This window comes from Vipera berus (assembly GCF_964194415.1).
Source record: "Vipera berus genome assembly, chromosome: 4".
In the NCBI taxonomy this organism is placed as follows: Eukaryota; Metazoa; Chordata; class Lepidosauria; order Squamata; family Viperidae; genus Vipera; species Vipera berus.
This window is the reverse complement of record NC_138206.1, coordinates 21,199,595-21,224,511: the sequence shown is the minus strand read 5'-3', so window position 1 is coordinate 21,224,511 and position 24,917 is coordinate 21,199,595. Positions and strand designations below refer to the sequence as shown.

The window sequence follows — 24,917 nt, the reverse complement described above, 5'->3', positions numbered from 1 at the left end:
TGGTGTTTACCTCTACTAAAAAAGCATCTATATAATCTTGATTGAACTTGTTGACTAACTTTAGCAAGGCACTGTAGCCCAGGCATAGTTAGCATAATAGAGATGGCTGTCATTATTGCTGTTTTTAGAAGGAGCAGCATGTCTGACTGGCTGGCAACTGTTTCCCTCTAAGACTTAAAATGCATAGATAGTTTAACATGTAGGTAGGTCCCGGGCTTTGACTAATTTAATATGATTGTTTGAGTTGGTCTACTGAAGTAGCAGTTTGCACACATACCAAGGAATGACTACGAATACGCGAGATACTAGGAAAAGCTGTTTATGTGGGGGATGTGCATGTGCGTTTGCTCACGCTCTTTAGGAGTGTGTCATGTGATTATGGTAAAAGAACATCTTATTTCTTCTCCCCACCTCCTCATGTGGTGTTAACCCTCTCACTTCTGAAAAGGTGCATCGAAAAATTAGAGAAGACACCGATATGGCACAAGACTCTCTGCAGTGTTTAGCCCAGCTAGCCTCTCTTCATGGGCCAGTCTTTCCAGATGAAAGCTCTCAAGTTGATTATTTGGCTCACTTCATTGAGGGATTGCTCAATACGATCAATGGGTAGGTAATATGTTTACTTCCTAGAATTTGGGATAGCTGGGGAAGGGAGGTGGAGACTTGCGTTCTGTTGTTTGAAGAACAGTTTGAAGAGCGGCATAGCACCACAACACAAAGATATCTTTCTGAGCAATACTGAAATGCTTTTAAACTTTACAATAAAATGTTATTTGGGCTTTTTTCAAAAAAATGTTTTGTCTACAGGATTGAGATAGAAGATTCTGAAGCTGTGGGCATATCCAGTATAATCAGCAATTTGATCACTGTATTTCCTCGCAATATATTAACAGCCATTCCGAATGAACTTTTCTCTTCATTTGTTAACTGCCTCACACATCTCACTTGCTCTTTTGGAAGAAGTGCTGCCTTGGAAGAAGTTGTAAGTAGCAACTTTATTTTTATGAGGTTCTTCCAAAAATGTTGAAACTTTAAAATACTTTTAGTTTTATGTAATGTCTCGTTTATGGCACTACTTTTTCCCTTAGTACTCAGTTTAATTTGTAATGGTTACAGTGAGTTGCATCCTTTTCTGTGGTTCTATTCTGTTTTATGAAGAAATTTGGTTGGTTTAAAGGCTCCTAATGAAGCACAAAATTACCCTGAGTTAGAGAATGTACTAGATGCAGAGTTGGCAGTTCTGCGGTAAATTACATATTTATGTTGCATTTTGATATTTTCCTCAATATAATATTGTTTGATATTAGCATGGAAAAATGAAGTTTGGAGATGGCATTATGCTACTCCAATTAATACATTTTAGTTCCTGTTATAATAACATTTTGTGTGGGGATTATATGGACATTATTGGATATAGCAGGTTGAATTGGATAATTTCCCACATGTGAACATTTTTGTTGCCCTTATTGCATCCTTTATAAGTTAAAGCAATTAACTGAAAAGAAACCAGTAAATCTGTATACTTTGGAGTTCATATTATAAGGATTTTTCTGTATAGTGGTTTATAGTTATAACTATATTTATAGGGAAATATAAAACTGAGTAAGAGTGAGGTATGAAAACTGGTAATGTGGTTTTTTAAAAAAAATCTGAGCTTCCAGTGTTTGGTCTCCAATTTAATGGGATTTTTTTCGTTTCATTGTTCTTTCCTATAAAGCTCACTCCCTATCTCTCTCATCTTGCATTTTAATTTACAATGTCCCATACATTTTATATCTTAATTCTTCTCCACTTTTTGTTGGTGCAACTCTTATGCCATAACCTTCTGCTCATGAAATCTTCAAACGTCTGAGTAAGAGTAAGAGATCTGTGTAATATCTAGTTTGGGCTTCCAGAATTGTCTTCAGCTTTTGCTCTGTAAAATTAAGATTTTGGAGTAAGAGATGAATTTCAAACTATTCCACTTTTCAAATTGAGTAGAACAGTAATTGATGGATGGAGCATCTACTGTATATCTCTTGAGTGAATTTGACAGGGCAGACTAGTTTCCTTAATCTGGTGCTGATGTTCACTTTCAAAACTGTAATAGTGGAATAAAAGGATTTTTTGAACAGTTGTGAATTTTGTCTTGAGATTGGTACCTTGAATGAAATGTAAATATCAGAAATTCAGCATGATTACCATCATTTAGAATGCATTGTCTTCAGAAATTCAGAAAGCCATCTTATCACAATGCTGAAAGAATATTTGCTTTTAATTTTAGAATTTAATTTTAGATATTAAATCATTGTGGCCTTTAGTTTCTTGGTTTTGGCACATATGGCTGTATCTCAAACACCAGATGGGTATAATATTTCCTGCAGAGGAATCTGCATTGACAGTTCTTAATACCTTGTAGGTTTATACTGGCACAGTATGTCCTTGTGCCCCAAAAGTGTTTTAAATGTGTGTTCTTCTTAGGTATATGAAGAAGTGATACAGTAGACTTAATGTATTTTTTCAATTGCAAGTGCTGGTACTTTAATATTTATTCAGCATTGCTTGTCAGTGATACATTTCCATGGGTTGGCTACATATTGATAACATGGGATATCTGTGCATTGGAATCTAGGAGAGATGTGTGATGCTTCAGATCCAATTGTAAATAGATACTTCAGAGGATATAGCCATCTATGTCCAACAAAAGATGTAGCTGCTTTAAAGAGTTGTAAATAAATACAATGTATGTACCTCTAGATATTCAAAATATTTTTTTTCCAAATCAGAACTGAACCTCTGTATAATTCTAGAATCTAATAACTTAGCTTTCCACCTTATTTATCAATATTTCACATAGTTGTATCTTGAATTACTAAAGGAATGTTTTTATTAATCCTGATAACACTACACAGATTTTTTTAAAAAAATAACAGAAAGTTGCTCCTGCTTTACAGTATTGTTTTTTGCTTTGTGTACTTAAGTATATAGTTGGCTGATAGATTTTGAATGGAGCAAAAAAAGGGGGTGAGTTTTACTATTGCATTTCAATTTTTCTCATCACCTTTGACAGATTTCCATAAAACAGTTAGCATGGGGCTAGCCCACTACTAGCATATAGCAGCAGGCAATTATCTTCCCACATTCTTCTTAAATAGCAAAGGATTTTTGCATTGCACTGAGCTTTGTTGTAATCAGAAGCATGAGCCTATTCCAAAGCTCCGTATAACAGGAGATTTACCCCAGACCATTCCACTCATAGAATCATTAGAAAAGTTTTGTCATCTTGACTGAGAAAACAAGCAGTGGGATGTTTGAACTGAACCATGCTGATATCGCCAGCCCTGAAGTTTTGGAGTAATGATGTAAGATATTCCTAAAGTCTTCTTTAGGAAGGGCCTGTTGTGGCCCCTTCACTAATAAATAAGCCCCATTACCCTACGGATTGCAGTCAGAAATTATTAATTGTTCATTAGTTTAAACAATATGTAGAACTAACCAGTATGCAGGGAGTTAGTTATTTAGCTTCTTTTATATGGCTTTTGCTAATGTGTTAGTATTAATAAAAAATAATAATTTCAGTAGCAGCAGATTTGTAAAGGAGATGTGAAAAACCTCTGTTATTTATTAATTATCTAGAACGTCTCTGTTATTAGTTCTAGCACTGTAGCAAATCCAATGCTTAAGCAGAATTTAATTCTTATTTATTATTTATATCCCACCTTTATTTTGTACAAGTCAAGGTAGCATGAGGTACTCAGTATTCTCTCCTCCTATTTCCCTCACAATGACAACCTTAGGTGGTGGCCTGGGTAAACGTGACTGTTCAAAAGTTAAACCAGTTGACGTTTGTGCCTAAGAAGAGATTAGAACTCATAGTTTTCCAGTTTCTAGCCCAGCACTACATTAAACTGATTCTCAGTTTTTAAATGAATTTAAATTTCTTAAAAGAAACAAATAATAAAAAACATTTGATATAAGCAACGTGCACATAGGAAAATCATGCCATCTTAGTCAGCTTTACTCCGTAGACTACACATTTCTTCTGTACATAGTTACAGAATTTGCAGAAAATTTTAAACAGTGAAATAAAATTGGATCTTTTCTCTTACTTTTCAGAATAGCAATTTCTAATACTATTTCCCAGTTGCTTTACTTGTTTTTGTTTTGAAAAATCAATTTTGTATAATTTAGTTTGCTTATAGATATATGTTTGATATGTAATATACAACAGTATAGTTTATTCAGGCAATACTCATATATTATTGGATTGAATTTACCATACTTTAACATAGTCTGAGTATCTGTTACAGACAGATCTATAAACTATTAATTCCTAAATAATGCAAGAAAAAAGTTAACAAAAAGAGTAAGCCATCAACACTGAAGTACTATATATTAAACCCCTTCACTGTATTTGCTATTTGCTGCATTGCTTTTCAAAAGAAGAGAATTAACAAGAATCAGAGAACACGTTTGTCATGTGAAATGTTGTAAATTTAAAAGACTATCAGTATACAGAATTCTTTCTTCTGCTCCTTTTGCTTTAATCATTTCCACGGACTTCTGTAAAGGGAAGACTTGTCTGCATATTTTTAACTTTTCAGAGCAGCGTTTTCAAATGGTGTTCCATGGAACTCTGGGGGTCCCATTAGAGTTTGACAAGATTCTGTGAGAGATTAAGGGGGGCAAAGGTTACTTAAATGCAGCCAACTGTTGGTCACTAGATCAGAGGTTATGAGAGATTTTATTTTTAAATTACAGCTTCTTCAGCCTGAAAAAAAATTGAAAACTCCTGTGTTAGGGGTCAGATATTTTTTGGTATGAATGTTTGTAAACAGATTAATTTCTTTCACCTCTTGTCATTTTATAAATAATTTAAAACATAGTAGGAAATATTTGTGGTCCAGTTTTTTTTAAAAAAAAATTCAATTAAAATGTTTGGAAAAAACTTTCTAGTTTCTTCCCTTCATATCTTTATATCTAATATCATATAAATGAAAAATTAGACTTGCAGAAAATTTACCCCTCATTCACCTCTGATCATATTTGATAAAAAAAAGTCTACCGGGTTACTTGGCCACTGTAATCTTGGTGTGTCAGGTAAAGGTTTAAAAAACTAAGAACTTCATATTTCTTAGTTAGAATGTGATTTTTATCATAAGAACACTTTCTGATAATTTATTCTTGAGCTATTATTGAGTTTACCTTTTTATTTGGGAGGTAAACTGTTTGAATCGTTTTAAATCCTCTGAGTTTGCATAAAAGAAACATGATCTCTAAGTGTGTATGTGTACTTGGTAATGTCTATTTATCAGTCAGCCTTTGTTTCTAGTTTTAAAAATAACAATTTACTGGAAGAGACTTCTTTTTCCAAACCTAAACTTCCTTTCTCATTCTTGCAAAAATGATCCAGAGGCTTGAGGGAACTTATGTAACATTTTGACAGGAGAGTAGAGACACAGCTAATGGGAAGGAATATCATATAGTACTCCAGATGTGCACTAGCTGTTTGGATTCTTTGAAGACTTATACTGTACTGGGTTCAAATCACAGTAAATTATCTGTTAATCTAAAAGCCTACTGCAAACAGTGGGGGGAAAAAGTATTGTCACAAAATAAAAATTGGAATTAAGTAAATAGACAACTAACAGAAAAAAATATCCTTGCAAATTTACTGAGTAAATATTGATGAAAGCTCTGACAACTTTTGGATAATTAGTATTTTTGCTTTATTTCTTTAGCTTGACAAAGATGATATGGTATATATGGAGGCATACGACAAGCTCTTGGAGTCATGGCTTACCTTGGTACAAGATGATAAACATTTCCACAAAGGCTTCTTCACTCAGCATGCTGTTCAGGTTTTTAATTCTTACATCCAGTGCCACTTAGCTGCTCCTGATGGTACAAGGAATTTGGTAAGTTCTTGAAGCAATTATGAAAACCTTGAAATGTGGAATAATTGAAAAGTTGATTTATTTAAACATAAATATGAAGGTATTGACCAAGATTGAACAGTCATGTTAAACCAGTGTGTGTGTGTTTGTGTGTGTGTGTGTGTGTGTGTGTGTGTGAGAGAGAGAGAGAGAGAGAGAGGGGGGGGGGGAGGTAGTTCTCTCTGCCCTGATTTTCCTGTCTGTTCGGTAGAAGTAAATGTATTCATCTTTACAGTTCTACATAATAGGTTTCAAATACAGTCATTTCTATTTAAAAGATCTTTAAAAAATGCCAAAGACTGGGTGACGAGTCTAACCACAATGAGATAATTAAAAAGCTTTGTTAAAATTATGTGGAAATCCAAACCATCCTCCTTCCATACTGACTCCTCCAGTTTTCTTGATTTGTTACATATAATTCTGAAAAGCCAGAATTTGGCGGTAATGGTATAAGGATCACTATTTATGTATCAGCCTTGGATTGTTGAAATTGGATTTAATGATAATTCAAGCATTCATTTTGTGCGTGAAGAACACTTATTGATGATTGAGTCCTCAGTTACTAGGTTGATGGTGCCCAAAGTGCCAGCCAATATATTTCATAATTAAGGCCTTTGAGTTTGTGACTAGATAATCCCAACATAATTCGTTAATTTCTCTGAGATAAGTTCAACCACATGCCCCATACTTATAAGCTGACAACACAAAAGCTTCTGCCTTGTTCAATATCAAAGCAGGAGCTATTTTTTTCCACACAAGAAGCACTTTCCATAGACAGCTGTGGCATCGAATCTATTAAGAACATTATTGGGTGGTGGAATCAAGGGAACAGGATTGAAAGAGCCTCTTAGAAGATGAAAGCATGGCTTAGTTCTAGGGTCCAGGATCCTGGCTAAGAAATCTGCAATGATTTTAGACGGGATTACACGTTTTGTTTTTTGTTTGTTTTTGCTGTGGGGGGAAAAACCTGATTTACCCCAGTTGAAAAATATGGTAATTGTGAGTTGATAATTAAAAATAATTACGCACTCTTGATTCTCTGTTTTGCAGTAATCAGCTTTATTATTACAATCTAATGCATTCAACAAAGCACAATGCTGCAGAGTGCTTTTGCAGGAGTCTTGGTTAATGTTAAAGGATTCTTGTTAATGACCATATTTGGGAGGCTAGGCGTATATGGTAGTGCCAGGACTGCCATGGGGGAGGGCTTGCCTATTTAAAATACAGCTGTTGCAATAAATACAACTGCCACAAATCAGTGGGTTCTGGAGGATGACATAGGATAGGTCTGACCTGTTAATTGGGCACCTTAGTGCTACTATTGATGATAATGATACTGGGGCAGGAAACACACTATAGTCTTTAAATGCTCTAAAGCAGGGGTGTCAAACTGCCGGCCCGCAGGCCAGATGCATCATGGCAAAACCGCACCCACCCCATTGCCAGCAATGGAAAAAAAAAGTCACGATATGTCGCGACACATCACATGACATTGCGAGTTTGACACTCCTGCTCTAAAGAAAAGGTAATGTCTTCATTTTAATTGCTTCATTGAAGTACTGATCAGGAGTTGTTTCCCCAAGGTTGCAGGAAATGTATATTATTGTTTTTGAGGTTTTTTTTATGTTCTCAGATTTATCATGAAATAGAAATAGGAATCTTATTTTTGACCACTGGAATGATAAAATCATGAGCATTTACATCCTCTGCAGTTTCTGTGACTGACTCATTCTTAAGCATTCTGAAAATGCTTAAGTCCCTAAAGAAGCTGTATTTTCAAGCTGTACATTTGAAGAATTGTAAATGAACCATACATTAGCAGCCTTCCCCTGTTATATGCTGTTTCCCCTTTAACAGTTCAGAATGGGAGAACTCACCTCAGCCAACTCGTTGCAGGACAACTTGCCAATTCGCCGTGCGACAACTTGCCATGAGACAATTTAACAATTCAATTTAATTATTTAAAATTATTTTAAAAATTGTTTTGGTCATTCACATTTCATTTTATCCCTCCTTTTGCATCATCTCTTTAATAATTCTATTCTACCATTTCTTCAATATTACTGTAACTCATGTCCTGCAGCAATTTGTCCCGTGGTGAGTTGGACATGGCAAGTTGTGCTCTGGTGAGTTGGGCGCTGCAAACTGTAGACCCTCAGGAGTTGGTCTGAAAATCTACTTTGGGCATTCTATGGAACTCAGCATGGTTAACTTCTCACTTGGGTTTGGAAGGGAGCAGAAAGCAGAATTTGTAAGTGTGTTAACAAAATAACAGTGGTGAGCAGAGAAGGAAATGGTTTATTACAAAGGAGGTTAAAAATTGACTTCTTGGTTGTTGTGCATTTTGAAAAAGAAAAAAAAACTCTAGTTCCACTTCATGGTATGATCCTAATGGAGCCTGCCCACTAGGATTGTAAATCAAAACTGCCATAAAAAGAATTGGACTCATTTTTACAACATTTTTCTGGTACTCTTTAACCAAATGAACAGGTTGTTAAACAAAGATCAGAGTTACTGTTTGCTTTTGTTTGCCACCTGCTATCAGCTGTTCTGGCAAGGCAAAGCAGCCCCTCTACCTCTGAACTGCAGTACCGCCAAGCAGGTGCCCGGACTTAAACTGGATGGGGAGCTGAATTTGCAGGGCTCCAAGTGGAGCCTCCAGAAGGAACCGCTGCCCTCTGCCCATCAGCTATTCTACAAGCCATCTACAGTAGTGCACACTAATGCTTAGAGCAAAAGCAAACAAACAGTACAGTAGAGGATCTTTGTGCAAGCAGTCTCAAATTACATGCAAACAAACATTTGGTAGAGTAGAATGCACAGGAATTTACTAAGGGAGTTCTCTGTGCAGGCCAGCTAATATTTGTGCTAGCAATTCCAAAGCAAAATGCAAACAAACACAGTAATGAAAAAAAAAATGTTATCTTTGTAAAGTAGTTACAAACAAGATCATACCATCATGAAAAAGACAATTTTTTTTATTGAAAAGTTTTAAAATACATTTTATCTTTAAAATGTATTATCTTTAACAGTCCCCCCTCCCCCTCCCCAACCTATCCCTCCCTACCCCCCCCCCCTCCTACTTACAAAGGAAACCACAGTACTCCAGTCCTCAAGGCAACAGCAATGAAAGAAGCAACAGAGCCAGCAATTCACTCTTCTAGTCCTCCATCTGGCAGCAGCGAGGTGGGGAAAAAAAAAACTGAGCTCCAGATGCAAAGACTCTGTATCTTGATTAGTCATGTGACTAGGAGAAAAAAAATGTGCCGTCTATATGGGCCTCAGAAATCACCTGTTGTAATTGTGGGTGACCAGGGCAGACATAGGACTAAAACTGGCCATTGCTTCGGGAGTAACTGAAAATTGGTTGCAATTTTGAAGCCCTATCTTAAGTCCACTTTTGGGGTGCATTCATAACTTCAAACAGCCATTAAATGGCCATTCATACCTCGAAGACTACCTGTAATAAAGAAATGTATGGATGATTTTCTAAGGGTTCAGAAAAGAGAACAATGCTTAAAACAGCATCACTTATGATCTTAGTACTTGTATTCACTGTACATCTTTGATCTCTTTCTGCGGGTGCTCTCTTTATTGCATGCTCTTCGGAATTGTTATTTATAGTTTATTAAGTTGATCTTTAGTGAAAGAGCATCAAAAATATTTTGAGGCATTAAATAAATAGTTTTACAAAACTCATTCTAGATCCAATGTGTACAATTTTATCTATTTGTTCACCAGAATTTACTGACCGGGTTTAGCAATTATGCTAACCCATGGCTTGCTGTACAAGCCTTTGTATCCTTATTTACACTTTTTTTCCATCAGCCTTAAAATGCATAGAGAATTATGTCCCCTTGTCTAATCAGCACAGATGGGTCATACCTTTCCTCAAGATTAATGGATAGGTCGAAAATTGAAGAATCTGAAGAGGCTGGAATGTGCCTCTCTCCCTGTCCTGTTTGAGTTTGAAACAGTAGTTGCGGTTGGGAGCACAGAGCATATCACTGTGAGACCAAAAGTTACAATGTAGTGAAACTTGATATTATGAATATCTAAGTCTGTTAAATATTTATGCCCCTCCATCCAAATTAAATTTATATTCTTGATCTGCCATTGTTAAGCTCACTATCATTGGCTTACTACTGGTTATATGTGCAAGCCCAACTTCTACACAATAGCACCATCTGTGAAATTAACATCCCAGAATCCAAAAGCTGATGGGTTTCTGAGTCTGTGGAGGTGCAAAGCCCAAGGACAGTATAAAATGCATTTGCCTGGTTTCAGATATGGGAGCTCTTTTTAATTATAACGGATGGGGTGGGGGTGGGGCGGGATAATCTAGCTAAGCTCTTGAGAGGGGCTTCTGCAAAATTTCCCAAAGTCATGGTTTGCAGGTATTTATTTGCAAGGTGTCCTAAAACTGTACAGGTGTGATACTGTACAGCCATTTCAGAGCACGGAATCTAAGGTCTCTTTTTGTTTCTTTATTACAAATGTAGTTCTCTTCATTGTCCCTTTTTTCCTTGGGTTTCACACCTTGGAATCCAATAAGGCGATTTTGGGGAACGCTAGGTTGAAGCAAGGGTTATTTCCTCTATTTATCAACTTCTCTAGCCTACCATTAGCCATCATACAATGTTGAACTAATTCTTCCAAGATCTAAGGTGTGCTGTGTCATACTAATTGATCTTCAGTTAATAGGAGAGACCTTCTCAAAGCTGCTTGATTGGGGCAAAATCGTTCTAGCACATGGTCCTGACACATACAACTGAAAATCTGCTGTGTAGTCACCTATTTGGCATCTACCAGGTCATAATTTATTAATCTCCCAATTGGTGATCACTCTGTAGGTCAGGGATGTCAAACTACTAGCCCACGGGCCGGTTGCGTCATACAGAGGCTGCGCCCAACCCAGCTTCAGCAATGCAAAAAAGTCGCGATACGTCGCAAATGTCACGTGACACAGCACGTTTGACACTCGTGCTCTAGGTGGACTCATCAAAAGCAGCTCTGAATATCTACATACAATTTTAATAGCTATCTCATATAGTATGTTGATTTCAATGAGTGGTACTGCTGATCTGCCTACTCTTTCTTTCAAATGCCATTTTGGTCTGGTCTGTAGGGAATTCTGCCCAGCTGAACTGAATAGGGAAAGTAAGGAATTGGTCCTGGCTCCCCCTTCACCCACGACATCATTGGCAAACCTGCATAGGAACATAATTTAAGTATCTGCATAGCAGCCTGTGGGGCTGCTCCTTGTAAATCCTTGCCAAAATACTGTAATAACTGCATTTTGCAAACTGTAGCTCTTCCTCCTGAATTTTCTGTAATGGAGCACCTCTGCCATTTGATGTGCCAGTGAGGTACCTTGAGGACAGAAGTCATGTCTAGATCCTGAACACAGGACCCAGACCTCTTTAATGGGGGAGAATAAGGGAGCTTACAAATTTAATGTCAGATGTGTGAAGCTGACAAACATAGAAAGCAAAACCCACTTGGATTTCTGGAAAGACCTATACAGAATTCTAAAAGCCTAGCAAACTGATTTTCCTGCATGACCTATATGTAGTATAATTAGATCCTTTTGAATTTTTTTCTCATGTTTCCCCCTTCCCTGGATTCAAGAATACCTTCTCTAATGATCCTATTTCCTCCCTTAACTCTTTTGCTCTGTGCTCCGTCTTCTCATGGTTTGTTAGTTATTAGTTCCACTACAGAGATGATGCAACCTCTTTGTTCTAAATCCTGTCAAATGTTTGGAGAATTCGTGCTTGTAAGAACATTGGAAGTAAGTGACTCCCATTTTTTAAAAATTGAATTAACTTGATCAACAATCTCCCCCTGCTCCCCCTATAGTTGAGCAGAATTTCAGCTTGATTTTACAGACCAAAATGAGCATGAAGTAGGACCTTCAGCTGTAATAACTACCAGTAGGAAGGAAGCTTCACATGCCAGGACTGTCAACATACATTTTTATATAACTTCAGAATTTTCTTCTACAAAGTATAATGAGGGCCAACTTAGACTGCTTTAAAACCAAGATAGACTGTTTCATGGAGAAGAAAGCCTGTACTCTTAGTCATTATGGCTATTTATTATCTCTCATCTCTTAAACAATATGTATGCCGATTATTAAGAAACATGATCAGAAGAATCTATTTTAGGGTTTTCCACAGATAGCTGGTTTGCCCCTGTGGGATTAGAATGCTGAATTGGGTGTGCTTTTGGTCATATCCAATAAAGCAGTCCCGTATTTTTAGAGTAGAATAGAATAGAATAGAATAGAATAGAATAGAATAGAATAGAATAGAATAGAATAGAATAGAATAGAATAGAATAGAATAGAATAGAATAGAATAGAATAGAATAGAATAGAATAGAATAGAACAGAACCTTGGAGAACCTATACTATCTCAGACAGTTGACTCTATAGTCGCTTAAAAATCTCCAGTGATGGAGTGCCCACGATTTCTGGGAGTAAGCTGTTCCACTGGTTGATTGTCCTCACTGTCAGGAAATTTCTCCTTAATTCCAGGTTGCTTCTTTCCTTGATCAGTTTTCAACCATCGTTTCTCGTCTTTCCCTCTGGTGAACAACCTGACCCCCTCTGTCATGTGGCAGCCCCTCAGATACTGGAATACTGCTATCATGTCTGTTTCTTCGCAGCCGTTCTTCGTATGTTTTAGCCTCCAGGTCTCATCTTAGTTGCTCTTCTCTGATTTTCCCCCAAACTCTCAACACCTTTTTTGTGATATGGTGACCAAAATTGACTGCAGTATTCCAGGTGTGGTCTTACTACAGCTTTGTAAAGCGGCACTAGTACTTTGTGTGATCTTGATTCTATGCCTCTGTTTATACAACCCAGGATTGTATTAGCTTTTCTGTTTGCTGCTGCACACTGCTGGCTCATAATCAAGTGATCGTCCACTAGGACTCCAAGGTCCCTCTCACAGTTGCTGTACAAAAAGAGAAAGAAGAAACCATGCAGTAGCTGCAAATCTACCGTATCTATTTTTCTACATTTGTACTTTTTCACCTTGAATAACACCTGGACATATTACGTTATATTTGCTTATGATGGGTCAGTTTTTAATCCATTTTATTTAAAATATTGACAAATTCTAGACAATCAGTTTTTGCAATGTGACAGGCTTGCATTCTCCTTCCAATTCAGACTGCCAATGGTGTAACTTCCAGGGAGGAGGAGGAAATAAGTGAGCTGCAGGAGGATGACAGAGAACAATTTTCTGATCAGCTGGCCAGCATAGGCATGTTAGGAAGAATTGCTGCTGAACACTGTATACCTCTTCTTATCAGGTATAGCTCAAGTCATTTATATCCTATGACATTGCCTTTGCTGTTTTCATTCATTGCATCTTCATTGTGGGGGAAAAAACAACTAATAAACTTATTTAATGTTTCCCCGTCAGTTTGTTAGAAGACAGAGTGACAAGGCTTCATGGCCAGTTACAAAGGCATCAGCAGTTAATAAGTTCAGCTGGATCAAGCTCCATTGACAGTAAAGTGCTTGATGACTTGTATGAGGATATTCATTGGCTTATTCTAGTCACAGGTGAGTAGAAGGCTTCTGCATGCAGGGCAATTGAGATAATGCCATTAGAAATGGAGGTTCCTTTGTCAAATCTTATTACAAACTAGCTCTTCTATCAATTGTGTATGTGTAGCTTACACACATAGATGCACCCTTATTTTCACAACACTCAAGTCAGGAAAAATGGCCTTGTATAAGTGTGGTGGTTTTCTTTAGCACATAGCAAAAAACCAAACCAAACCAAAAGCACCAGATCTGGAGATTAGGTACAAGAAATCTTAGTGCTTCTGGTTTATTTCCATTGAAAAAGAGGGAAAATATAGTACCATTAAGCAGTATATTGGGATTTTGGTTGATAAGGGGGAGCAGTTTCTATAGGCATGAAAGTTTTCTTCCTATTTTGGCCAAGTTGGAATTTTATTCAAGTAGAAAATAGAGGAACAATTTTACCTGGCATCATTGCATCATTGAGTTGAGGTTTCCAGTTGTCCAGTATGATTCAGTGAAGCAAATTACTAGCTTCTGCAGTCTTTAATCCCCTCCCTCAAAAACCCAAAGTTACAAATTTGAAAATATAGTCTAATTGTTTTACAGTATTTGAGAGCAATTGCTGGTTTCTTGAATGAGGATTGCTGTATTTGGGAAGGACTGGCATTGGTACTATATGCAATGCAGAAAACCTTAACATTTAGCCCAAGGCCTATGAAAAAGGAAAAATAAATGAAGGAGGTTTAAGAAAAGTCCAGCTAAACTGGACTTCAGAAGATGGCTATTATGAATTAGACCAGGCATCATTTATTTATTTATTAAATTTCTATGCCACCTATCTCACGTAGATGACTGGCTGATTTAAAACATCATAAAATGATAAAAAGATATGACTAAAGGCATAGTTCAATACAAATTAAAAGCAAGATTAACATCTACAAGTTAAAAAGTTAAATTAGGAAGGGTACAATATATTTGCTGTATTCCACTACTACAGCCAAAATTCTTTCAGTCATTAACATAGCCTTCAGATTCTTTACACTAGTACCTGCATGAAAATAGGAAGGAAGCACAGAAAAAGAAAAAATTAAATGCAGCACATATTTTGAGGGGTCCCAGTAGTTACAGACTGTCCAGGAAAGATGTCTCTTTAATCAGTGTCTAATAATCTCAGTTTCCTGGGAAACAAGTGATGTTTGAGCCCTGAAGGCCAAATTGCCTCTTAATCTTTTGGCCTCCAAGAATAAGAGCTTCATCCTATTATAAACTGCTTTTCCATTAATCAGCACAAAACCCCCTCACATTTAGGCTCAGCATTTAATTCAGATAACACCGTGTGCCAATACTTTGTACTAAAAAGAGAACTACTAACAGAATTACCATAGGGACAAATGGAAAGGTCATCACTTATGTGGAGAAAATAAAATACACAGGAATAGAAAGAGGAATATTTGACTTTGTAACAGTATATACAAAAAGAATTTTGAAATTGTACTTGGTTATAAAACTGAATATGAGTCAAAGGTTTGTCATGGTTTCCAAAAAGGCTTAAGGAATGTTAGGTTTTATCAATAGAAATACACTTCCCAAATCTTGGAATAGTTTTGCTTTGCTCTGCAGTGGGCAAACTGGCATACTTTGTCCAGTTCTGTGCATTAACATTTTTAAAGGATTCAGTCAAACTGGAACAGGCACAAAGAAGACAGCGAGGATGACCTGGGCTTGGAAATTTAGTTCTATGAGAAAAAAAAGTGTTTAATGTTGAGAAGGTGCAATTGAGGAGAGTCATGATGGAATTCTTCAAAAAAAAAAAATACAAAACATTAACACAGGTAATCCTCGACTTACGACCACAATTGAGTCCAATATTTATATTGCTAAGTGAGAAATTTGTTAAGTGAGTTTTGCCCCATTTTAGGATTTTTCTCACCACAGTTGTTAAGTGAATCACTGCAGTTGTTAAATTAGTAACACGATTGTTAAGTAAATCTGGTTTCCCCATTCACTTTGCTTGTCAGACGGTCGCTAAAGGGGATCACATGACTTCAGGAAACTGCAACCATCATAAACATGAGCCTATTGTCAAGCATCTGAATGTAAATCACGTGACTATGGGGGATGCTGCAATGGCCGTGTGAAAAATGGTCAATGCTCACTTTTTTTCAGTGCCATTGTAACTTTGAATGGTCACTAGACAAACTGTTGTAAGTCGATGACTACCTGTATTTGCCATCATTCCAGAATGCAAGGCAGAATAATAGATTTAAGTCTTAGGAAGTCTGATTCCAACTGAATGTTATATAAAAAAAAATGTCCAAACAGTAAGAACTGTTTCAGAGCAGAACCAATTTTCGAGACAGGATGGGTTCCTTTTTGTTGGATGCATTCAAGTATTTTTTTATTATTATTATTTTAATCCCATTTATATCCCGCCCTTCTCCGAAGACTCAGGGCGGCTTACAATCTAAAGCACAAATCAATGTGCTTAGCAAGTAGGACATAGCCATCTGACTGGGATGCATTAAGATTACTGCATTGTGCACAGGGTTGAACTCAGTAGTCTAAATGATCTCTACTGTACTATAATCTTATTTCTATTATTTATTTTCACATCTGTTTGAAATACATAAGCGCATTCCTATCCAGATATCTCAACAGTGGATGTATATATATGACCATATCTCAGATGACACTAAAATGTGTTTATGTGTTCCAAACTGATGTTAAAACAATAGTCCTGTTTTACTGACATATTGGGTCACAATATACAAGCAAAGACTTTTTATTGAGGTTTTATGGAAATGAATGTCTTAATACACATGCTATAATGTTTTGTTCATTTACCTTTTGGCATAAAACTCTTCTTTTTGAGAGCCTAATGGCCTTCAAGTGCTGCTATGCTGATGATACTGCATGCAAATGCATTGGGGGATTGGAAGCACTCCAGCATCTCTACTCTGGTGTATCTCAGAGTGTGAATATTGGGAGATAAACCCTGATATTGATATATTATGTTGCAAATTAAGAAGGAGGTCTTCTGCCTCTGGAGGAACAGATACTGCAGGCTTCAGGCAAATCCATGGAAGGAGGAACAACAAGATTATTCATGCCCCCCCCCCAACACGTTGTTTTGATCTTTAAATTTGTGTAATTTCTCTCAGACCTTCCTCTGCATTTTTAGCTATTATATATTCCCTCTGGAAGGAGTTAATTGGTTAGAGCTGCCAGTATTACAGGATTTTTTTTTGAAGAGGTTCTGTCTAGCCTAGGCTGCAAATGCAAAAAAACCTTTAAGAAGTATTAGTGACATGATGGCCAACACAGGAGATGTATTATTTTAAAATTATATTTGTTATGGGATTTAAGGTGGATTTAATTTTATTTGCTACTTTCTCCCTAGTAATTGTAGCTGCTTATAGACTTTATTCTGACATGTAGAAATCCAATACAAAACCAAATTGAACTCTGTAACATAAATGCAAGTTTTAATTTAAGCATATCATAGAATTTAGCCAAATATTGATGCCAATTCTCTTTTTGATGGCCCTTAAAGCAGTATTTAATTTAGGCTAGGTAACCTGAGGTCACTACTTTCTTTTTTTGTTTGTTTGCTTTTAATTTTAAGGCTACCTCTTAGCTAATGATACTCAGGGAGAGACTCCGCTAATACCTCCAGAAATAATGGAGTATTCCATTAAGCATTCAACTGAGGTTGACATCAATACAACGCTTCAAATTCTTGGATCTCCAGGAGAAAAGGCCTCTTCCATTCCAGGGTACAACAGAACCGATTCTGTTATTAGGTAATTTATTTAGTATTTTAATGCCAAATATTGAACCGTAAATCAGAAATAGATAGGGCTATCATTGTAAATTATTAATCCATGATAACAATGCGAATGTCAAAACTGGTGAAAGAAAGTTAAATAGGCTTTTTGTAGAATTAAGGTGTAGTGACTGAGGAAAAAAACCTTAATAGTTAAGGTTTTTTGCTTTAAGCAAACCTTACGATGCACTATGGTATAAGTGAAAATTGGGGCGGGGGGTTGGTGCAAGAATAACACAAACACCACTTTTGGAGGGCTGTGTGTCAGTCAAAGGAAGTAGTACTTGCTTATTAAATGAACATAAAATGAGTTGTTGTGAACATGTTTACAGGCATGTGACATGGGTGCATCTTTAAATCAAAATAAATATCTTATAGCAAGGCAGAAATAGCTATTCAAAATATGTTTGGCAGAACATATATTCAATTTTGTAAGCCAGTATGAAGTCACAGAATGCTTTCTAAGTCAACAAAATCAAAATTCTCAAGTAATTTGTTTGTCTTTAAGTAAAAATTCAGAGCACTTTGAGGAGAGTATTTTAAAAGGTTTTACTCTGTTAAAAGAGGAATACCTGTTTCTAATACCTCACAATAAGGAAGCATAGTATATTGAATTAAATTTTTAGTATCCATTTGTTTTTTAAAAAAATTGTTTTATAAGAGAAAAACAATGTCTTTATTAATATGCATATGGTCTCTATTATTTGCTGTAATAAAACTGCTACATTGAGTCCTTACATGGTCTGTAATATTGTAAATGTTGGCAGGAATAAGTATTTTCTGCAGATCTGAAGATCAAACTGCTAAAAGTAAGGAGGGATGGACATAGAGTTCTTAAATTTTAAGGAAATGGCAATAAATACTTTGGCTGTTTAGAAGATAAATTTGAGCCAGTGTACCACAGACTCTCTTCATTTCCAGAATACTTATAAGCCACTTTTCATACCAGGATAGCAAGTTTTTCCGTAGTTCCTTCCTGCATACTTGTATTGACTAAATAGAAGTTATATAGTGGTTATTGCAGACATATCTTTTAGCAATACCGAGAAATAAATTTCTAAGGTATCAAACTACCAGTCCAGCACTGCCTTCTATTTGGTTAGAGTTCCCCAGGTTTATGGGTTAAAAAAATCTATCCCAACTGGGCAGCCTCAGAGTATGTAAATGGGAAGTGATCTTATACTTTGGGGTTTCTTTTGAGGGAGCTGTATGTGTTGCCACTGAACTGTGGCATCACTTTCCCTCTTTTCTCCAAGATAACTGTCCCCTGAAGAGACTGTTTTCTTTGGGCTAACATGCTCCTTCATGAGTTAAATAACTGAAAATCAGTGCTGTGTCTTGGAAAACTCTTCAGCAATATTAAACTAGTCTTGGGCTGAAGAGTTATAATATTAACTGGTATAAAGTCTCAATAAAAATTTCAAATACTTTTATGTTGTATTAATCTTGGAGAATTAGTTCTTCCTGCAACAATAACCTGAGATTTCTAAATTAACAATTGAGGATTTTCATACTAGCCTCTAAGGTAAAGAATGGGCAGTATATGCTGCTATTCAGTGGCTAAAAGAGTGAATACTTGGAAAACTTAGTATTCCAAACAGAAAACAATGTTTTCTATTGGAAAAAATGGTGAAGATGACAAAACCTAAAAAACCCCTAAAGGTTCTGTGTGTTTAAGCATAAATCAACATCAGTGAGTGCTAGGGGAAAGTCACGGTATCTTTAATTTTCTTCAGGTTATTGTCTTCTGTTCTAAGAGTTTCGGAAGTGGAGTCTCGAGCAATAAGAGCAGATCTTACGCACCTTCTGAGCCCGCAAATGGGGAAAGATATTGTGTGGTTCCTCAAACGGTGGGCAAAAACCTATCTCCTCGTAGATGAAAAACTATATGACCAGGTAAAACAATTTTAAACTTGTGGAGATTTTTGCATTTAATTTCAAATTTCTTAAAACATGAATAGGATCTCCTGCTTAAACAGGGGGATGGACTAGAAGACCTCCAAGGTCACTTCCAGCTCTATTCTAAATTCTGAGATTTTGCAACAAACGGCATGAGCTTATTCATTGCAGTACTTACGGTAAATATGATCTGATCTAAATGTACAATGAAAGGAGAAGAAAATGAAACAAAAAAAGTCTTGTTATACAATACAATGGGAGAATTATTCTTTGGTATGCTTTTGTGATATTCCTTATAAATAATAAACTACAATGGCTTTTAGGGAATTTATACATGGGGAAAATATTCAAAATAGCACAACATTTTTATGATTTCTCATCTGCTTCTGCTGCATGTGTGGACCAGCTATATTCCTCTAAAATTACTAGGTGCATGTATGCAGAAACACCATAATGTAGCTGACCCCAACCTTTTCGGTGCCAGGGACCAGTTCCACGTAGGGCAGTTTTTCTGTGGACAGGGGGGCATAGTTTTATTCACTGCCTGGATCCTGCACTTGCAATGGAGCTTCTCTCACTTGCGTGGCCCAGTTCCTGGTCGGCTGTAAACTGGTGCTGATCTGTGGCCTAGGGATTGGGTACCCCTGCCATACTGGATCTAGCTATTCAATCTGTATGTGCCTTCACTTATTTTATTCCTAATGCATTTTTGAACAAAACGGACATGTATTTTTAACTTACAATCCACAGATCAAATATAAGGTATAAGCAAAAGAAGGATTAGACGTCAGACCATGTTCTTATCAATATACAATCAATATACGTCTTCTATGGCATTCATAAATATTAACTTTTTTTTTTTAGATAAGCTTGCCACTCAACACCGCATTTGGTGCTGACACTGAGGGTGCCCAATGGATTGTGGGCTACCTTTTAGAAAAAGTAATCAGCAATCTTGCAGTGTGGAGTTCTGAGCAAGATCTTGCTAATGACACTGTGCAGCTACTAGTAACTTTGGTAGAAAGGAGAGAGAGGTAAGCCTAAAAGTTATACTCCTAGATGAAAAAATAAATGCCTTTCTAAGAATCCCAACTGAGAATTTCTAGACCAAACTAGATGTTAATAGGAAGCATTAGTAGCACTGAAACAACTACCTAGTGCCATCTATCTGGAAGGCAGATAGATGAAATATTTTTATATTTATTTTTCATGGGTTGAGTGGGATTAAGTACAAAGTACATATGTTAAACTTAATAGAGTTTAAAACTCCAAATTTGTATCTTTTGAGGACAGATCACATAACCAGCATGCATCTGGGATACATTCACAATATAGATTGCCTGTCCATCAAAAGTATGTTGTAAAGATACATGTTTGAACTACTTCAAAAGAGTTTTAGGCATACACTGAGGTAAACAGAGATTAAAATGGTTGGAAGTGTTTTTACTACCCAATAAGTTGATATTGCTTGAACGAACTGTATTGCAGGGAGTCCTTGACTTACAAAAGCAATTGGGGCTGGATTTCCAATCATAAGTCAGTTGTAAGTTGAGATCCCACCTGACTGGACCCAATTTTACAGCATTTTTGCAGAGGTCATTGAGTGAATGCCGCACAATCATAAGAGCAACCCATTTTCCAAATGGGTGGAAAGTAGAAAAAAAGTCGCAAATAGCAGTCATGTGACCCCATGACATTGCAGCAGATGATAAGCACTTGTTCCAGGCCAGTCGTAATTTCAAATGATCTTTTAAAAGACTGGCCATAAGTTGAGGACTACCTGTTATTTAAGGGCTGGAACTCATACTTCATTTACAAAATGATTCTTTTCAGAACCTTGATGAGTCAAGTGCTAAGCTACCATTGTTAAGATACCATATTTATTTCCAAGGCATGGAGCATGATTGTGATAACTGCTTTGATCTGATCAACATTAAGAATTAAAAAGACAATTTGCTGAGCCTCAGTTTACTGTTAACGTCTTCCAGAAACCGATCCCTTCATATTATCAGATAGAAATGGCACTTCCAAAGCTCACTTATAAATGTCCCTTTTAACCTGTGCTTATATATAAGTACAGAATATCTGCTATAGCTAGCTCAGGTTTAATTTCCCAAAAGAAGAATATTGTGGACAAGACATAAATTATTCTTGTCCTATTTATATTCATGAACAAATCAAAAGGAAAGTGTTTTGATGACGACTCTTAATACTAGTGCCAGCACACCATATTATTAGAGTATTATTCGTTTGTTAAGAGTCTGCTTAATTTTTTATCTGGGAGAAAGCTGCTTTTATTTAACTGTTCCAGGCTATTGCTTTGTTATTTATTGTGTTTCAATGTCTTTCCGTAAGGGCAAATTTAGTAATTCAGTGTGAAAACTGGTGGAACTTAGCAAAACAGTTTGCCAGACGGAACCCCCCTCTTCACTTTCTATCCAGTTCAGTGCAACGTACATTAATGAAAGCCTTAGTTCTTGGAGGTTTTGCTCATATGGATGGAGATACCAAACAACAGTACTGGACAGAAGTAAGTACAATCTCTGTTTCAAAAATTGAGATGAGTGAAATCAGCAAGTGAGAGTTTGGCATTCCATAGTCTTGATTTTTTTTTCTTGTTGACTTAAAAAACCCTTTAACTTAATTTTATATATAAAAAGTTAGAGCATCAATTATTCACTAGCATTGTATTATTTGGGAATGTGTGCATGCCTTTGAGTCAGTTTTTGATTCTTGATGAGTGCCTGAACTTGTCCTTGCAGTTTTCTTGACAAATTTTTTCAGAAGTAGTTTGCCATTGCCTTCTTCCTAAGGCTGAAATAGAGTGGCTGGCCCAACATCACTCAGCTGCCTTTGGGCCTAAGCCAGGACTCTTGGTTTCTAGCCTGATATCTTAACCACTATATGTCTATGGTGATTCTCAGTCATCCAGGTCATGGTTGTCCCAAAGGTGCTTTTTCAAGAGGCAACTGGATTTCTTGTTTTTCTTTGAAGACATTTTGCTTCTCATCCAAGAAGCTTCTTCAGCTCTGACTAGATGGTGGGGAATGGAAGGATTTTTATACTCCTTGTAGACAGCTGGTCATTTGCATTCTTTTAGAGAGTCAACAGAGGGGGAGGGATATGACATCATCTACCTCCAGTCTACAACAAAGTCCTTTCAGCACTTCCAAGAAGGCTTCACACCCATTTCACTACTTAGGTGACCTTGAGGACACAGATAAACCTCCAAAACGAATCTCTAAAAGAATGCAAATGACCAGCTATCTGCAAGGAATATTAAGCATGTAATATTTCTTAATCAATCATTCCCCTTTCTTCTTCAAGGAAGCTTTTCAAAAATGACTCTTCAAAATAGTACGAGGCATGTGTTTAAAAATGTGGCTGCAAAAACAAAGGCTTATATTCTTGAGCCAGAAGCAGCTAGTTGTAAAATTTTACAATGGATAATGAGCCCTTTTGGCAAACAAAATATTATACAAAACCAGAAAGGACAAGTCAACATAAAAGAATTTGAACCATGCTCATCAGGTTTTGGAGGCCTAGGGCATTCGTGATTTAAAAGAGCAAAAAATGATATGACTCCTCCACCACTCCCATAGACAGCTGTTCTGTTGTGACTCAGTTTCTCCCACACATCTCTTCCACAATTGTTTAAAATAATCCCACTAGCCCCAGTAGCATTTATACAATCCCAATTTTGCTGTGGATGTCCCAAAGGTGCTTTTTTTTAAAGGCAACTGGACTTTCTTAGTTTTTTTTGTTTGTTTTCTTGAAAAACCTTTCACTTCTCATGCAAGAAGCTTCTTCATTTCTGACTGAAGGGAAAAAAGAAAAAAAAGTCCAGTTGCCTTTTGAAAAAAGCACCTTTGGGACAACCATGACCTGGATGGTTGAGAATCTCCGTAGACATTTTGCTATGGACATTTAAGGTAAAGGTAAAGGTTCCCCCGCACATGTGTGCTAGTCGTTTCCGACTCTAGGGGCCGGTGCTCATCTCCGTTTCAAAGCCGAAGAGCCGGTGCTTGTCCGAGGACGTCTCCGTGGTCATGTGGCCGGCATGACTAGACACCAAAGGCGCACGGAACGCTGTTACCTTCCCACCGTAGTGGTCCCTATTTTTCTACTTGCATTTTTACGTGCTTTCGAACTGCTAGGTTGGCAGAAGCTGGGACGAGTAACAGGCGCTCACTCTGCTACGCGGCACTCGGGATTCGACCCGCCAAACTGCTGATCATCTGATCAACAAGCTCAGCGTCCTAACACCTTGCTCTTTAAAATCAGTTTGAAAACGCTCCCCCTCTGCCTTTTAAGTTGCCTTTTAACTTATTGTTATTCTATTTTTTAACCCTGTTTTCAATTGTATTTTTGTTTTATAGCTTTTGTTTATTACCCGCCCAGAGTCACTTAGACTGTGCAATGGGATAGTTCAGCATTTTTATTTTTATTTTTTGCTTAAAATTTTACATACGTACTGCTTTTTCAAAATGGGTATTCCTTTAGCGTTTGGCCAGGTATCTTTTATATATACCATTCAAACAAGAAATAAATTATTTATTTACTTAATTTATTTAGCACAGGGGTGTCAAACTGCTGGCCCATGGGCCGGACGTGTCATCAGGAAGCCACACCCTCCCCATTGCCGGCAATGGCGAAAAAGCTCCGATACATTGCGCGATGTCACGTGACGTCATGAGTTTGACATGTCTGATTTAGCATATTTAGAAGCTGCCATTGCCCACTTGTTTAGAACTGAAGCAATACTTCTGTGATCAATCCTAAACTTCTAGGTTGTGTTATATATATATATGTTATCCATGTTAAGTGTATTTACATGAAAAATCTTTGGGTCAAAATACTTTGTCTGCATCTTTAGCTTCTGCAGGAAAGCTACAGTATACTTCCTTTTATTTTTGTTTTGCAGGTTCTTCAGCCACTGCAACAACGATTCTTAAATGTGATAAACCAAGAAAACTTCCAACAAATCTGCCAGGAAGAGGAGGTGAAACAGGAAATCACTGCCACCTTAGAAGCACTTTGTGGTATTGCTGAGGCTACCCAAATAGACAATGTAGCAATTCTCTTTAATTTTCTCATGGACTTTCTTACAAATTGCATTGGACTCATGGAGGTGTACAAGAATACACCAGAGACTGTTAACCTCATCATAGAAGTTTTTGTTGAAGTTGCACATAAACAAATATGCTATCTTGGAGAGGTAAATAAATTTAAAAATATATTCTAAATGTAAGATATATGCTGGAAATGTACAAATCTGTGCAGTAATGTCAATTTCTTTTCATACTCTTAAAGCCTTTCTTTGTGTTTTATTTCTAATAAAAGAAATCAGTGAGCTCTGTAAATTGAAACATTTCCACATTTTGGAAGAATATTTTGAAAAGCCTGGAATTTCTAAACATTTTTTGTATTATCAGGTTGAAATAGAACTGAGAGTTGATGATTCACGACATGATGCATTTCTTTCTTTTAGAATATTTTCCTTCACCATTGTGCTGTTTTATCCATTTGGAGAGGATTTGGGCTAGATATTATGTATGTCTCATGCCTTGCTTGCATTATTTTATGACCTACCTGGGTGGTGAGGCTGTGCGCTTCCAGATACTGGAGAATATGACCACGTCAAGAAGAATACAAGTAGTTCTGAACTTATAACTATTTGTTTAGTGATCACTCAAAGATACAACAGCATTGAAAAATGTGACTTATGACT

General features: G+C 36.7%; 1 protein-coding gene across 1 annotated transcript in view; it reads left to right on the top strand.

Annotated features, from left to right (window-relative positions):
• The window catches only part of XPO4 (exportin 4), an 81,881-nt gene that overhangs the window by 46,511 nt on the left and 10,453 nt on the right, over nt 1–24,917 (top strand). The window contains exons 8-17 of the mRNA XM_081326283.1: nt 449–606; nt 808–982; nt 5,721–5,897; nt 13,096–13,238; nt 13,352–13,494; nt 17,087–17,264; nt 19,024–19,183; nt 20,051–20,220; nt 21,542–21,716; nt 24,111–24,404. Of these exons, the coding sequence (XP_081182409.1) occupies nt 449–606; nt 808–982; nt 5,721–5,897; nt 13,096–13,238; nt 13,352–13,494; nt 17,087–17,264; nt 19,024–19,183; nt 20,051–20,220; nt 21,542–21,716; nt 24,111–24,404 (1,773 nt within the window). The remainder of the gene's footprint in view (nt 1–448; nt 607–807; nt 983–5,720; nt 5,898–13,095; nt 13,239–13,351; nt 13,495–17,086; nt 17,265–19,023; nt 19,184–20,050; nt 20,221–21,541; nt 21,717–24,110; nt 24,405–24,917) is intronic.